The sequence below is a fragment of the Hyperoodon ampullatus genome (assembly GCF_949752795.1).
Source record: "Hyperoodon ampullatus genome assembly, chromosome: 1".
NCBI lineage: Eukaryota > Metazoa > Chordata > Mammalia > Artiodactyla > Ziphiidae > Hyperoodon > Hyperoodon ampullatus.
In genome coordinates, this window is record NC_136914.1 from 59,591,115 (window position 1) to 59,607,015 (window position 15,901).

The 15,901-nt window shown below is 46.7% G+C and overlaps 1 protein-coding gene across 1 annotated transcript in view; it reads left to right on the forward strand.

Annotated features, from left to right (window-relative positions):
* MACROH2A2 (macroH2A.2 histone) overlaps positions 1-14,249 on the forward strand; it is a gene marked incomplete at both ends in the record, with an annotated part of 33,940 nt that extends 19,691 nt beyond the window's left edge. Inside the window, 3 exons of the mRNA XM_079712792.1 lie at positions 4,655-4,744; positions 11,921-12,095; positions 14,084-14,249. Of these exons, the coding sequence (XP_079568918.1) occupies positions 4,655-4,744; positions 11,921-12,095; positions 14,084-14,249 (431 nt within the window). The remainder of the gene's footprint in view (positions 1-4,654; positions 4,745-11,920; positions 12,096-14,083) is intronic.
* Between the last annotated feature and the right edge of the window lie 1,652 nt (positions 14,250-15,901).

Below are 15,901 nucleotides of genomic sequence, written 5' to 3' on the forward strand. Positions count from 1 at the left end.
CCCCCCAGTGTGGAGTGCTGCCGTCAAATCAAGACACTGAATTTAATCAGTACTACACGGGTACCAAACCCAGAGATCAGAACACCGGAGCCTCAATTTTTTGAAAAGATCACTTTAGGGTTCGTGTCATGAGACTGCTTTATGGCCAAATCACCCCCTAAAAGTTAACGAGTTTCCATGGAATATGTCAATTGCCACCAATATAACTAGCACTGCTGATGGACTTTGATAGTACTCACAATGGTATAAGCTCTTCTCCCATTTTATGCCTCTCCTTATGTTTTTTCTTATGCTTCCTTTTTGCTCTCAAGAGGGATCCATCTTTTATATCTCCAGTATCATTTTCCTCTTCAGTAGAGACTTCTAATTCTAAATTAAATATCAAGTTAAGAAATAAAGACATAAGTTAAGGAAAATGAAAATCTTATTTATCTAACCCTAACCTTAAAGTTATAAATACCTTTGCTTTCTTTGCAAACTTTTTTTTTTGGGGGGGGGCCATGCTGTGCGGCTTGTAGGATCTTAGTTCCCTGACCTGGGATTGAACCCGGGCCCTGGCAGTGAAAGCGCCAAGTCCTAACCACCGGACTGCCAGGGAATTCCCTCTTTGCAAACTTCTGAAGCTTCTTTTTTATTGTTGTCTTTTTGGGTCATTTTTTCCTAAATAGATCTTTATTGGAGTATAATTGCTTCACAATACTGTGTTAGTTTCTGTTGCACAACAAAGCAAATCAGCCATATGCATACACATGTCCCCATATCCCCTCCCTCTTAAGCCTCCCTCCCATCCTCCCTATCCCACCCCTGTAGGTCATCGCAAAGCACAGAGCCAATCTCCCTATGCTATGTTTCTGCTTCCCACCAGCCAACTATTTTACATTCGGTAGTGTATATATGTCGATGCTACTCTCACTTCTCTCCAGCTTCCCCCTCCCCCCCCAAGTCCTCAAGTCCATTCTCTATGTTTACCTCTTTATTCCTGCCCTGCAACTAGGTTCATCAGTACCATTTTTTTTTAGATTCTATATATATACATTAGTATTTGTTTTTCTCTTTCTCACTTACTTCACTCTGTATGACAAACTCTAGGTCCATCCACCTCACTACAAGTAACTCAATTTCGTTTCCTTTTGTGGCTCAGTAATATTCCATTGTATATATGTGCCACATCTTCTATATCCATTCTTCTGTCGATGGACATTTAGGTTGGTTCCGTGTCCTTGCTATTGTAAATAGCGCTGCAATGAACCTGTGGTACATGTCTCTTTTTCAATTATGGTTTTCTCAGGGTATATGCCCAGTAGTGGGATTGCTGGGTCGTATGGTAGTTCTATTTTTAGTTTTTTAAGGAACGTCCATACTGTTTTCTTTAGTGGCTGTATCAATTTCCATTCCCACCAACAGTGCAGGAGGGTTCCCTTTTCACCACTCCCTCTCCAGTATTTATTGTTTGTAGATTTTTTGATGATGGCCATTCTGACCAGTGTGAGGTGATACCTCATTGTGGTTTTGATTTGCATTTCTCTAATAATTAGTGATGTTGAGCATCTTTTCACATGCCTCTTGGCCATTTGTATGTCCTCCTTGGTGAAATGTTTATTTAGGTCTTCCACCCATTTTTTAACTGGATTATTTGTTTTTTTGATATTGATCTCCATGAGCTGTTTATATATTTTGGAGATTAATCCTTTGTCTGTTGTTTCATTTGCAAATATTTTCTCCCATTCTGAGGGTTGTCTTTTTGTCTTGTTTATGGTTTCCTTTGCTGTGCAAAAGCTTTTAAGTTTAATTAAGTCCCATTTGTTTATTTTCATTTTTATTTCCATTACTCTAGGGGGTGGGTCAAAAAAGATCTTGCTGTGGTTTATGTCAAAGAGTGTTTTTCCTGTTTTTCTCTAAGTGTTTTATAGTGTCTGGTCTTACATTTAAATCTTTAATCCACTTGTAGTTTATTTTTGTGATGTTAGGTAGTGTTCTAATTTCATTCTTTTACATGTAGCTGTCCAGTTTTCCCAACACCACTTATTGAAGAGGCTGTCTTTTCTTCATTGTATGTCCTTGCCTCCTTTGTTGTAAATTAGGTGCCCATACGTGCATGAGTTTATCTCTGGGCATTCTATCCTGTACCATTGATCTCTATTTCTGTTTTTGTGCCAGTACCATATTGTCTTGATCACTGTAGCTTTGTGGTATAGTTTGAAGTTGGGGAGCCTGATTCCTCCAGCTCCGTTTTTCTTTCTCAAGATTGCTTTGGCTATTCGGAGTCTTTTGTGTTTCCATAAGAATTGTAAAATTTTTTGTTCTGATTCTGTAAAGAATTCATTGGTAGTTTGATAGGGATTGCATTGAATCTGTAGATTGCTTTGGGTAGTCATTTTCACAATGTTGATTCTTCCAATCCAAGAACATGGTATATTTCTCCATCTGTTTATGTCATCTTTGATTTCTTTCATCAGTGTTTTACAGTTTTCTGAGTACAAGTCTTTCACCTCCTTAGGCAGGTTTATTCCTAGGTATTGTATTCTTTTTGTTGCAATGGTAAATGTGTTTCCTTAATTTCTCTTTCTGATTTTTCGTTGGTGGTGTATAGGAATGCCAGAGATTTCTGTGCATTAATTTTATATCCTGCAACCTTACCAAATTCCTTGATTAGTTCTAGTAGTTTTCTGGTGTCATCTTTAGGATTTTCTATATATAGTGTCATGTCATCGGCAAACAGTGACAGTTTTACTTCTTCTTTTCCAATTTGTATTTCTTTTATTTCTTTTTCTTCTTCTCTGATTGCTGTGGCTAGGACTTCCAGACTATGTTGAATAAGAGTGCCAAGAGTGGACATCCTTGTCTTGTTCCTGATCTTAGCGGAAAAGCTTTCAGTTTTTCACCCTTGAGTATGATGCTTGCTGTTGGGTTTGTCATATACGTTTACACGTTGAGTTAGGTTCCCTCTATGCCCATTTTCTGGAAAGTTTTTATCATAAATGGCTGTTGAATTTTGTCAAAAGCTTTTCCTGAATCTATTGAGATGATCATATGGTTTTTATTCCTTAATCTGTTATTGTGGTGTATCAAATTGATTGACTTGCGTATATTGAAGAATCCTTGCATCCCTGGGATAAATCGTATTTGATAATGGTGTATGATCCTTTTAATGTGCTGTTGGATTCTGTTTGCTAGTATTTTGTTCAGGATTTTTGCATCTATGTTCATCAGTGATATTGGTCTATAATTTTCGTTTTTTGTGATATCTTTTTCTGGTTTTGGTATCAGGGTGATTGTGGCTTCATAGAATGAAGTTGGGAGTGTTTCTCCCTCTGCAATTTTTTGGTAGAGTGTGAGAAGGATTAGTATTAGCTCTTCTCTAAATGTTTGATAGAATTCGCTTGTGAAGCCATCTGGTCCTGGACTTTTGTTTGTTGGAAGATTTTTAATTACGGTTTCAATTTCGTTACTTGTGATAGGTCTGTTTATATTTTCTAATTCTTCCTGGTTCAGTCTTGGAAAATTGTACCTTTCCAAGAATTTATCCATTTCTTCATGGTTGTCCATTTTATTGGCATCTAGTTGTTTGCAGTAGTCTCTTATAATCCTTTGTATTTCTGCAGTGTCAGTTGTGATTTCTCCTTTTTCATTTCTAATTTTATTGATTTGCTGTGGAGGGCGGGGCCTAAGCAAGATTTGAGTGGTGGGCGGGGCCTATGCTTAGGACCCACAGGGCTGGAAAAGGCCCTGGGGTCTGTGGAGGGTGGGGCTGAGGCTCAAGGAACGGAAGGGGCCCAAGCGTGCACCCCACTCCTGGTCTCAGAGGCTGGAGGACCTCACCTGGGAGCCCAGCAGGATTCCTGGGCTCGAGTGGGTGGGGCAAAGCCCTCCTCTCCTCTCCTGCTCTTGAGGTCTGGGAGGGCCCCTCCCACCTGCCTCTCCTGATCTCCCTGGCCTCAGGGGCGCCGATCCTGTCTGGTCTCCACTTCTCCTCCCCCTTAGTCCCCCTGCGTCCTACTGGTTCACTTTGGGGTTCCTCCCATCTCCTTGGGCGTCAGAGTCCGCCACCAGTGGCCGGCAGGTGCGCTAGCTATGGGGAGATGCTAACTCCGCATCTTCCCTAACCACCATCTTGACTCCCCCTCCTTGAGTCATTTTTAAAATCTCTGATTTGGGAGTGAGGCATTCTTCATCTTCAGAGCTACTTCTTTTCCTCTCCCCTGTTCTGACAAAAGGTCCTGGACCTGCCTTAATAACTTTTGCTGCTTGTGCTTTGTTTCACATTCCACAAAAGCAAACCCCTTCGGATCTCCAGTAGATGACTTATAATGTGATATACTTACAGAAATAACATTGCCACGTTTCCCAAACACTCTTTCAATCCAGCTGTGATTAACATTTTGGGGAAGTAACTCCTATGATACATTAGAAGCAATATTAAATAAAATAAAATATTAAATAATTCTTTTAAAAAAAAGAGTTTGCTAAAATCTAAGTCCCACTGGACAGAAGCCCAGGGACCCCTGTCACCAGTGACCACTGGCAAACAGGATTTCAATTGCAAAGTTTGATTCTTACTTTCTAAGCAATTTTTTTAAGACCTAGTAAAACTCTGTCAGTGTAATTAATGACTGAAAAGAGCAACCACAATGGATTTCCATTGTTTCCTTCACAGGTAAGGCCTTGGAAAAGGCTGGGGGGAAAGAGTTCTTGGAAACAGTAAAGGAGCTTCGCAAGTCCCAGGGCCCTTTGGAAGTAGCTGAAGGTAAGTGTGGAATCAGGCCATGTTCTCTGCACAGCCTCACCACCTTCCCTTCCAGCATGACATGCTTCACGCACATTCAGTTTGCAGAGCAAAAGAGGCCATAACCAATCAGGAAGCTATTTTAGCATCTCTCAGATAATTTGAGCAGGCCTGCTTAGATCATTTCTTACACTCTGGGGACTATAAAGTGTCTGGATAGTTCAAGCCAATTTGCATCCCAGCTCACCCCAAAATGGTCCAGAGCAATTGGGTAACTTTGTGTGTGTGTGGAAAATACACATGACAAAATTTACCATTGTAACCTTTAAACATTGTACAATGTGGTGGCATTAAGTACACTCAGTGCTTTTCCTCGATCAACACTATCTAGTCCCAGAACTTTTTATCACCTTCTGTGGAAACCCCACACCCATCAAGTAGTCACATCGTCCCTCCCCCAACCCCTGGCAACCACCAGTCTGCCTTCTCTTTTGATGGATTTGCCTCTTCTGGATATTTCATGTAAGTGGAATAGTATAATATGTGATCTTCTGTGTCTGGCTTCTTTCACTTAAAATGTTTTCGAGGTTCATCCATGTTGTACCGTGTATCAGCACCTCACTCCTTTCTACAACTGAATACTATTCCATCTGTTTATCCATTCATCACTTGGGTTGCTTCCACCTTTGGCTATTGTGAATAGAGCTGCTCTGAACATTTGTGCACAGGTTTTTGTTTGAACACTTATTTTCAAGAATATTGGGTAACTTTTTGACAGGTAGGCCCAACTTCAGATCCGTGTCCCCGCCCACCTCCAGGGACCATCTAGTCAGTGCCAAGTGCTATCCTGGTGCTGGGGCTCCAAAGACAAATAAAACCCACTCCTGCCCTCAAGCACTGGACAGTCGAGGAGGAGAGACAGACACACAAGTGGGGCACAGAGAGGGAGCCATGCTCTCTGCTTGGGAGATTTGGGGAGGCGCCAGGGAGGATATAAGACCTGTGTGTGAGAAGGCTCAGTCAGGAGCAGCAGGGAGAAAGAGAGGAATAGCAGCCAGAGATGAGCCTTGCCCTTGGGCTGTGCTAAGGGTCTGGATTTGACCCTATACAGATGAGAGTAGGAGCCGGGGACTGTGATGATCAGATTTGATAGCTAGAAAAGTAATGGGGCTTCCGGTCAAGAAAGAACATGAGTCTACACTTTACAGTCTGCACATACCACTCCCCATACGATGATAGATAGAATTTCCTTTTTAAAATTTTAAGACAGAGCCACACTGAAATATAAAATAAATATCCAGGACTTCCCTGGCGGTCCAGTGGTTAAGATTCTGCACTCCCAATGCAGGGGGCACAGGTTCGGTCCCTGGTCAGGGAACTAAAATCCCACGTGCCGCACGGCGTGGCAAAATAAATAAATAAATAAACATCCATGTGGACAGAGAAGAGCTGCAGGCAGCAGCAGCAGGGGGATGTGGAAGCCGCGGGCTGGGCTCTAGGTCTGGTAACATGCAGAGCCATCAGGAGGTCAACTCTTACCTGCTGATGGGACCAGAGTCACCTCATGCTTGGAGGGGACCAGAGCCAGGCTCACTGCTCAAAGCAAGGGCTGGATGCAACTCCCAAGCTCTTACAGGAAGCCAAGGCTCTGACCGCCACCCAGGGCTATGGCTCGTGTTAAATCTGTTTTCTAGAGTAGCAGAAGGGAGCAGAGAGCCCCTCGCCCAGGCCCAGGGCCACGTGGCCCACTGGCTCAGTGTCTGGATCTACCGCCTCCCCTATATGACCACGAGACAGAGCCCTGAATCATCCTTGTAAGACAGGATCCTAACTGCGGGGGTCTTGCAAACTGCCTGATGGGGTGAGAAGGAGAGGAAAATAGCTTCTCTACATAGAGTGAGAGCCTCCAACGCACTTCTAAACAGTTCCAGAAGCAGAAAATAGGAGGTAGACAGGCAGTATGTGAAAAGATGAAGAGATATAAACTACTATGAGTAAAATAAATAAGCTACAAGGATATATTGTACAACACAGGGAATACAGCCAATATTTTATAATAACTTTAAATGAAGTATAATCTATAAAAATTTTGAAGCACTATGTTGCACACCAGAAACTAATATGTTGTAAATCAACTATCCCTCAATTTAAAAAAAAAAAAAAAAAAAAAAAGATCATGGCTGAGAATTTTCCGGAATGAAACCCACGAGTCCTCAGGTTGAAAACACTGAGTATATTAAATCAAAATAAATCCAAAACCTGGCCCATCAGGAATTCCCTGGCAATCCAGTGGTTAGGACTCCATGCTTTCACTGCCGAGGGCTCAAGCTCAATCCCTGAGCAAGATCCTGAAAGCCATGCAGTGTGGCTAAGCCAAAAATAAAACCAAAAAAAACCAAACAAAACCTGGCCCATCGTGGTGACATCTCTAAAGTTGAAAAATCAGGAGAAACCTGAAAAGCAACCCAACGAAAGGCAGAGTGTCTGTAAAAATGGTTCTCCTGACAGCCGACTTCTCATCAGTAACGACGCATGCTTGGAGACAGAAAAGAAGTATCTTCAAAGCACTGAGGGGAAAAACTGTCAACTAAGAAGTCCATGTATTACTCTGTTATTATTCAACAGGGAGGGTGAAAGATGCAGAATTACAGACATGCAAAAATTGAGAGTCAGAAGCCCTCAGACTCTTGCTGAAAGGACCACAGAGGCCTCACTGGGAAAACAGAAGTGAATCCAGAAGGAAGGAGAGGGCTGCAGGAAACAAGCATGAGCTAAGAAATCGGGGCATATCTGTCAGGTCTAAGTATCCATGGCCCTGGGACCAAACAGTGGTAGCTCCCTGGGAAGAAGAGATTGGTGAGGGTGAATCTGGAAAATGGGAGACAGTTCATCAGGGTCTAACACCATATTTCATTTAGTTTCAAAACACCATCAGTTGTAAGATATGCCCTTATTGTAAGAAAGAATAAATTTCCAAGATGGAGTGTCCAGTAGGAGACCCCACACAAAGCCAGGACACATTCAGTTTAAGAGCTAGCAAGACATGAACTACCATGCAGAAAGGGCAGCAAGTACTTTTTTTTTTTTTTTTAATAAATTTATTTATTTATTTTTAGCTGTGTTAGGTCTTCATTGCTGGGCGCAGGCTTTCTCTAGTTGCGGCAAGCAGGGGCTACTCTTCCTTGCTGTGCGCAGGCTTCTCATTGCAGTGCTTCTCTTGTTGCAGAGCATGGGCTCTAGGCACGCAGGCTTCAGTAGTTGTGGCTCGCATGCTCTAGAGCGCAGGCTCAGTAGCTGTGACGCACGGGCTTAGTTGCTCCGCGGCATGTGGGATCTTCCTGGACCAGGGCTCGAACCCATGTCCCCTGCATTGGCAGGTGGATTCTTAACCACTGTGCCACCAGGGAAGCCCCAAGTACCTGTCTTGACCTTGGCATTGGGTGGACCAAGGGGGACAAAAAACCTCACTAGGGAACTTGAACCACAAGCTGGTACTCCTGTGGATTTGCAGCCAAATCCACTGCGGCCCAAAAACCTCAATCAGGAAAGTTAGTGGGACATGACCTGGGTATGGTAGGGTCCCCAGGTGACACAGAAGTAAATGCAACTTCCCTCTGGAAGAACTCATCTCAATCCAAGCCCACAGCCGTTGTAAAATGCATCCTGATTCCAGCCAGGAAGGTGGATGGGACAGGGGTGGGAGGTGGCGGTAGAAATGAAGCAGATGGGCCTGGAATGAGACAAGTCAGAGGAAACCGACAGGTGGTGCCGGCGACAGAGATGGAGAAAGGGGAATCAGGCTTCGGGAGTGAAGGATGATTTTGTTGGGCACATGTTGGACCTGGGGCACCAGCAATGTCACTGGTAAGCAGTTGGTGAAAACTGAGGACGAAAATGGTTTGCAGATGGCTGTTTACAAGCCAGGGCCAAGCACCTCGGGCAGCAGAGAGAAGAGCACCGGGCCTGGGCGGGCAGGGAGAAGAGGGGCTGCTGCAGGAACCTGAGACAGGAGGAGAAGCACAGTGTCATGGAGACCAAGGATGAGCAGCAGCAGCTTCCCAGCCGGACAAGGAGCCACCCTGCAGTCCCCTTCGCTGCGGTGACCCTGAGAAGGTGGGCTCGCCTGAGGAAAGGTTCTGGAGGTCCTTTGCAGCTGCACTACCATCCTCAGAGCATGGTCTTCCCAGGTGACATCACATCACATAAAGAGTATTAGCAGATGCTTCTACCAAATATCAGTGTCCCAAGCCCCGAGATCACTTGACCTTGACCTTGGCACCTGTAAAGAACACTATAAATTGTTACAACTACAAGGTAAGGTTTCCATTTCCAGTTGCCATGGAAATACTTTGTTTTAGGCTGATGTGCTATCATGGACTACCTTCAAAATCTAGTGTAGGGCTTCCCCGGTGGCGCAGTGGTTGAGAGTCCACCTGCCGATGCAGGGGATGCGGGTTCGTGCCCCGGTCCGGGAGGATCCCGCATGCCACGGAGCGGCTGGGCCTGTGAGCCATGGCCACTGAGCCTGCGCGTCCGGAGCCTGCGCTCCACAGCGGGAGAGGCCACAACGGTGAGAGGCCCGCGTACCACACACAAAAAAAAAACTAGTGTAAATAGCGGGCGTCAGAAGGATGAGAAGGCGTGCCATTTTTTTCCTGATTAAATGTTTGACTTAACATTGCCGTTAGTGGTATATTCCTCTTATTTAAAATGACTTTAGGGCTTCCCTGGTGGCGCAGTGGTTAAGAATCCGCCTGCCAATGCAGGGGACATGGGTTCAAGCCATGGTCCAGGAAGATCCCACATGCCACGAAGCAACTAAGCCCGTGCGCCACAGCTACTGAGCCTGCCCTCTAGAGCCCGTGAGCCACAGCTACTGAGCCCGCATGCCACAACTCCTGAAGCCCGTGCGCCTAGAGCCCATGCTCCGCAACAAGAGAAGCTACTGCAATGAGAAGCCTGTGCACGGCAAGGAAGAGTAGCCCCTGCTTGCCGCAACTAGAGAAAGCCCACGCGCAGCAACGAAGACCCAATGCAGCCAAAAATAAAATAAATAAATTTATATAAAAAAAATAAAATGACTTTAACATTAAAAAGAATACCATTCAAGGGCTTCCCTGGTGGTCCAATGGGTAGGACTCCACGGTCCCAATGCATGGGGTCCGGGTTCAATCCCTGGTCAGGGAACTAGATCCTATGTGCCGCAACTAAGACCCGGCACAGCCAAATAAACAAATAAATATTAAAATATATATATATATATACCATTCAGCTGGTAACATGATCATTACCCGGTGTGTAAAGAGCTGGAGTCTCTCCAGCACATGAGAGCAGTAAGGGCCTCAGGGAATTTGCCCCAAGCAGGAAGGGCCCATCCCCAGGGTACTGGGTTCCCTTGGACTACAAGGCCGACAGGGACGTTCCGTTTCTGGTGTACAAATGTACAAGGTCGTACAGTCAACCAGTCATGCCCACTGCCTCCTCAGTATTTATATTGACTGATTCCTTCACCCACTCATTCACTAATCAGATGGTTGGCACCAGCTGGGCACTGGGGAGGCGAGGCATTCACAGCCGTAGCTGACAGGCAGGGGACGCTCCTTGCATTTGTCTCCACCAGCCCTGGCATGTGCAGTCACAGCCTCTTCAGCACTGTGGGCGCCCTGGCATGTACAGTCACAGCCTCTCCAGCACTGTGGGCGTCACTAGGAAACACGGCTCACATGCTGGGTGGCCATGATATATTTCAAATAAGTCTTTCAAACCAACCCCACACACTGCCCTAAAACAGACACACACACATTTGTTACAAACACAGCCCGTAGCAGCCACAGCCTGCCCGAACTCCCCCAGGCTCCCAGAGCCTGGCCACTGCGGGAGGGTTGGGGACCTTTGCTACACCCGGCTCCTTGAGTGGCACAGAGCCCCAGCTCCACAAGGTGGGCAGCTTAGGGGCAAGCAGCATGTGGGGTCAGAGTGGCCAGTGGATCAGGCCAAGCCCCTTCTCCAGGGATCAACGGCCACAGGGACTTACCTGGTGTTCCTCGTCATCAGCTCTGTCACTGATGGGAAATAGGTTTGGGGGGGTGAAAAATAAAAGTAGGGAGTATGAACTGAAATTATGAGACAAGGCAGGCATAATCCAATTTCACAACCCACTGTGAACACTTGCTCCCTGTAGGCTCCTCAGGTATGTAGAGATGATCGAAAGGACAATCCCTGTTGAGGATGTGTACAACCCAGTAGATGGGTTCTAAATTTATGCAGGGTCCTCAAATCACTAAGCGCAAGGCCTGCATCAGACCTACCAAGTCAGGATCTCAGACGGGGCAAGAGGGGAGGGCTTGTCCATTTTTAAAAAGCCGTTGCACTGGTTTCCAATCGCTGCTCTAACAAATTAGCACAAACTTGGTAGCAACAAACAACACAAGTATATTGTGTTAGCGTTCTGGAGTCAGAAGTCCGCAATGAGTCTTTTTTTTTTTTATAACCTTTATTTTTTTAGGCAGTTTTCTTGTCTGTTTGTTTTGGCCACTCTGCGCAGCTTGCAGGACCTTAGTTCCCCAACCAGGGACTGAACCCACGTCCTTGGCGCAGTCCTAACCACTGGACTGCTAGGGAATTCCCCACAATGAGTCTTAAGAAGCCAAAATCAAGGTGCTGGCAGGGCTGGTTCGTTCTCAGAGCAGCCGTCCCTTGCCTGTTCCGGCTTCTAGGCTCCTGCATTCCTTGGCTCCTGGATGCATCACTCCAACCCCTGTTCCTTCATCACAGCGCCTTCTCCTACCTTTGACTTCCCTGCCTCCCTCGTATTAGGACCTGTGTGATTACACTTACGGCTCAACTGGATAGTCCAAGGTAAACTTCTCATCTCACAATCCTTCACTTAATCACACCAGCAAAGACCCTTTTGCCATGTAAGGAAACATTCACAATTTCCAGGGATCAGAGATGAGTCCACTGTGTACCTTTGATTAGGAGTCACCTAACCTGTGGCGAGAAGGCAGACCATGTGAGAGTCTGTGACATGCTGTCACATCAGCTTTCAGTGTGTTTACCCAAAGCTTGTGCCAACTGTCAAAAGCAACTCTGATACAGCTCCTACTCTCCTAAGAGGGACACAGGTGATTCAGCCTAACCCCCTGGCTTAAGGTGAAGATGTAGGAAATAACCTGAGGCATTTCTCTCGTGTCCCAGCCGCCGTCAGCCAGTCCAGCGGACTTGCAGCCAAATTCGTCATCCACTGTCACATCCCTCAGTGGGGATCCGACAAATGTGAAGAACAGCTTGAAGAGACCATCAAAAACTGCCTGTCGGCAGCAGAGGACAAGAAGCTGAAGTCAGTGGCATTCCCGCCCTTCCCCAGCGGCAGGTAAGATGTTCTCCTCCAGGGGGGTGGCAAGGGTGCTGGGTCCGCTTGTCCAGCCTTCTCGCTGGGGACCAGCTGCTCCCCCACTTGGTCACATCCAGTCTGGCCATCCCAGAGGACGTGATCAAGGGCTGCCAGCGCAGCCAAGCACGTTGACCAGGCAATAGAGCAAGAGACACCGTTTCCATCCTTCAAAATGCAGGGAGAGGGCTTCCCTGATGGCGCAGTGGTTGAGAGTCCGCCTGCCGATGCAGGGGACACGGGTTCGTGCCCCGGTCCAGGAAGATCCCACATGCCGCGGAGCGGCTGGGCCCGTGAGCCATGGCCGCTGAGCCTGCGCGTCCGGAGCCTGTGCTCCGTAACAGGAGAGGCCACAACAGTGAGAGGCCTGCGTACCGCCAAAAAAAAAAAAAAAAAAAAATGCAGGGAGAAAGCCGTACTGGGAGGAGCAGGAGGCATTCTCTTTTGAGAGCCTGCCGTGTTGAAAGCCCACGTTCCCACCAGCTATTCCAATCTAGAGCACTGGATCCGAAACACCAGGCTCAAAGGCACTTGCTCCTCCAGGTGTAGTCCACAGACCAGCAGCAGAGAGCCCACGGGGTTAGGATGCCAATCGCAGAATCCCCAGGGGATTCCGGTGCTGCTCTAGGGCTGGGAGAGCCTCGAGGCTGAGGCTGGAGAAGTGAAAGGCTCTCAGCAAGGGCTTGCTTTTAGGAGAAATGATTGCTCTAATTGCCACAGACCCCGACTGGGCATGGGAGCAGTATTTCAGGTAAATAATGAGGCTGTCTGTCCTCACGTGTAGCAGGGCCTCTCCCCTCACGCTCACAGCCAATGTGAGTTATTGCTTTAATTTTGAACACCCTTTCTCCTGAGAAGCCCCTCTGTAGTGCAGATGTGATTTACACTCTGAAGACATTCTGTTACAGCCGAGTCACAGGAAGGCGAAGAAGGAAGGAATGAGGCCTAGCTTCCTGCCGTAATCCTATCTCAACCTGAGCAGGCAGTGCTGGGTCTCCATAGCCTGGCCCGGAGGCGCTGCGGGTTGAATTCTTTGCATAGCTGGGCCCACGTGCGGAGATGTTCTGGGCTAGTAAGAATTCTTATTAGGCGGGCCAATCCTGGACCCGCCCAAGGGGCTTGGTGGCTGACCCCAAATGACCAGGGGTGTCACAATGGCTGCGTCCCTGGCGCACAGCTCCACCATGGCATCCTGGGGCTTGGGGCCCTGCCCAGAATCGTCACTGCTCAAATTACATTGGCACGTCCACACAGGTTAGCGAGAGGAACATGAAATACATGAAACAGGAATTAATGAAGACGTACTTTTGAGCATACATTATTGCCCTTTAATAAACAATCTGTTCAGCATGTAAACCAGTTTTGAGGGAACTAATAAAACCTATATTGGGTTTTTTTTTTTTTTTCCCCATGCTGTGAGGCTTATGGGATCTTAGTTGCCTGACCAGGGATTGAACCCACGCCCTCAGCAGTGAAAGCATGGAGTCCTAACCACTGGAATGCCAGGGAATTCCCTATATTGGCTTTTTAAAATGCTGAGTTGGTAGGGTTTTTTTGTTTGTTTAATTTTTATTTTATATTGGAATATAGTTGATTAACAATGTTGTGTCAGCTGAGTTGGTAGTTTTTAAAGCTCAGCTGGACTTAAGTCAGGTCACATAGATTCAAACACAGGCCACCGCTCATCAGCCAGCCCTAAAACCAGTGTGCCTCTCTGAGCCAGTGTGGCATATGTGAAGTGGGGACAATGTGCCCTGTCTGTCCCCCTCCTGGGCTGTCCCTCTTCTGAGGTGAAAGGGGATCGTGTGTGGACCAGCCTGCACGTGGTGAGACCCCGAGTGACAGGAACAAGGACCTGGTGCCAAGATGAGAAGGAACCACCACATTGCCCCTACCCCGGGCTGAGGGCAGAGTTACTCCATGGGTCCCAGGACCAAAGTGACATCAGCTCTTCTCTTCCTTTGGCACAGAAACTGCTTCCCCAAACAGACGGCAGCCCAGGTGACCCTCAAAGCCATCTCCGCCCACTTCGACGACTCGAGCGCATCCTCGCTGAAGAACGTCTACTTCCTGCTCTTCGACAGCGAGAGCATCGGCATCTATGTGCAGGAGATGGCCAAGCTTGATGCCAAGTAGCCGCCCCGCGCCCACTGGTGGCCGCCGCGCTCACCATCCGGAATCAGGAGGATCAAAGTCACAGGAGCGGGGGTTTTGTCTTTTAAAAGGAGAGAGGAAGGGTGACGGCAGGGGAGCGGAGGGCAGCTGAAAGGGAAGCGGGTAGCAGAGGCTTCGGGAGCAGGTCCTGCCCACCGGAAGAGCCCTCTGCATTTTATATTCTCGTTAAAAAGAGCCTCAGTCTGTAATTAACCAGGTCTCCACCAGGGGTTTCTTTCCATGTGTTTTCTTCCTGTTGTTTTAGAACTTTTTTAAAAAAACAGACTTCGTTTTAGATTTATAGCATTGACTTTTACACACTCACATACACAAAATCCTTTCAGAATTCTTAAAATCTTCTGTTTCTCCTTTTTGCAAGGGAAGAAGGCAAAGAAGTGACTTGGGCTTTGTTGGCTGTCTGTATTCAGTGATGGAGAGAAGAAAATTAGGAAGGCATCTTACTGGTGCTTTTCTTTCTGTTTTAGTGCCCCTACCCTTACCCCTATAATATCTGTAACTACTCCTAGAAAGATTTTGCTTCAGGCTTTTTTTGTTTTGTTTTTTTTAAAGAAAAAGAAAATGAAAGGAAAAAAATAAAAGATCCAGTGTCTTTCTTACAACATACTCTTTTATTGTAACATCTTGCTCAGTTTGGAGAACTGTGTCCCTATGGGTAGAAACTTAAGAATGTTATAAATAGAACAAGGCCTATCAATATGGAGCTGAGACTCCCACCATGCTAGGCCCCAGGTCAGACGGCACGGAATGGCTTGTGTTTCTCAGGCAACAGGTCCCACTTCCAGAAGGGGAGCCTGGTTGGCTGTGGTCCACGGGAATGGAGGACTGGGTGAAGCCTCCCTGGGGTGGCCATCCTTTGGGACAAAGGCACAGTCTCACTTAGGCCTGGGCAACAAAATGGAACAGACCTGGGCCACAGCCCAGACAGGACAGACCAAGAACCCTTGTGAGGCTGGTATCCTAAGAATTCTGGCCAACTACCCAGAGGTTACCATTAAAAGTGGGCAGGGAGGGGTAGGGTAGGCCGGGGCAGGGCCTGAATTTATTCAGATGAACTCATCAACAACTTTTGCCTTAGAGATCTCACCTATGTGGTCCAAAATAGGTTTATCCTGATTAGAAGTCCTCTCCCAAACAGAGAAGTCATTTTTATACCTTAACATAATTGGTGACAGGCATTACTGCCACATGGCTACGCCTCCAGATAAGTGACATTGGGGTTGACCAAGAAACCAGAAGCACAAAACTACAAAGGTTCCCACAGGGTACCCCAGCATTGGCTGGAGTTTTGTCACTTACAAATTTGCCTAAGACAGTAACCTGGAAGCATGCAGGGGTTCACCTACTGAAACCCCCTCTGCTCCCTGAACGTTAGCAGGATGACGACCCACCCGACAGTCACGCTAGCTTGGCTATCTTTCTTTAAACACCCCCAGCAGCTGGCAGGCCAGGTTTCTGTCTTAACCCGTCAGCTTTGTAAAAAACTCACTCTCCATTAGGATGGACTCACCAGGAGGGAAATTTTATCTAACGCTTCTTAAATACAACCCATGGTATATAATCAGGATCTAAAAATAGAAATATAGAAAGATTCATGAAGATTAAAGACAGTAGGG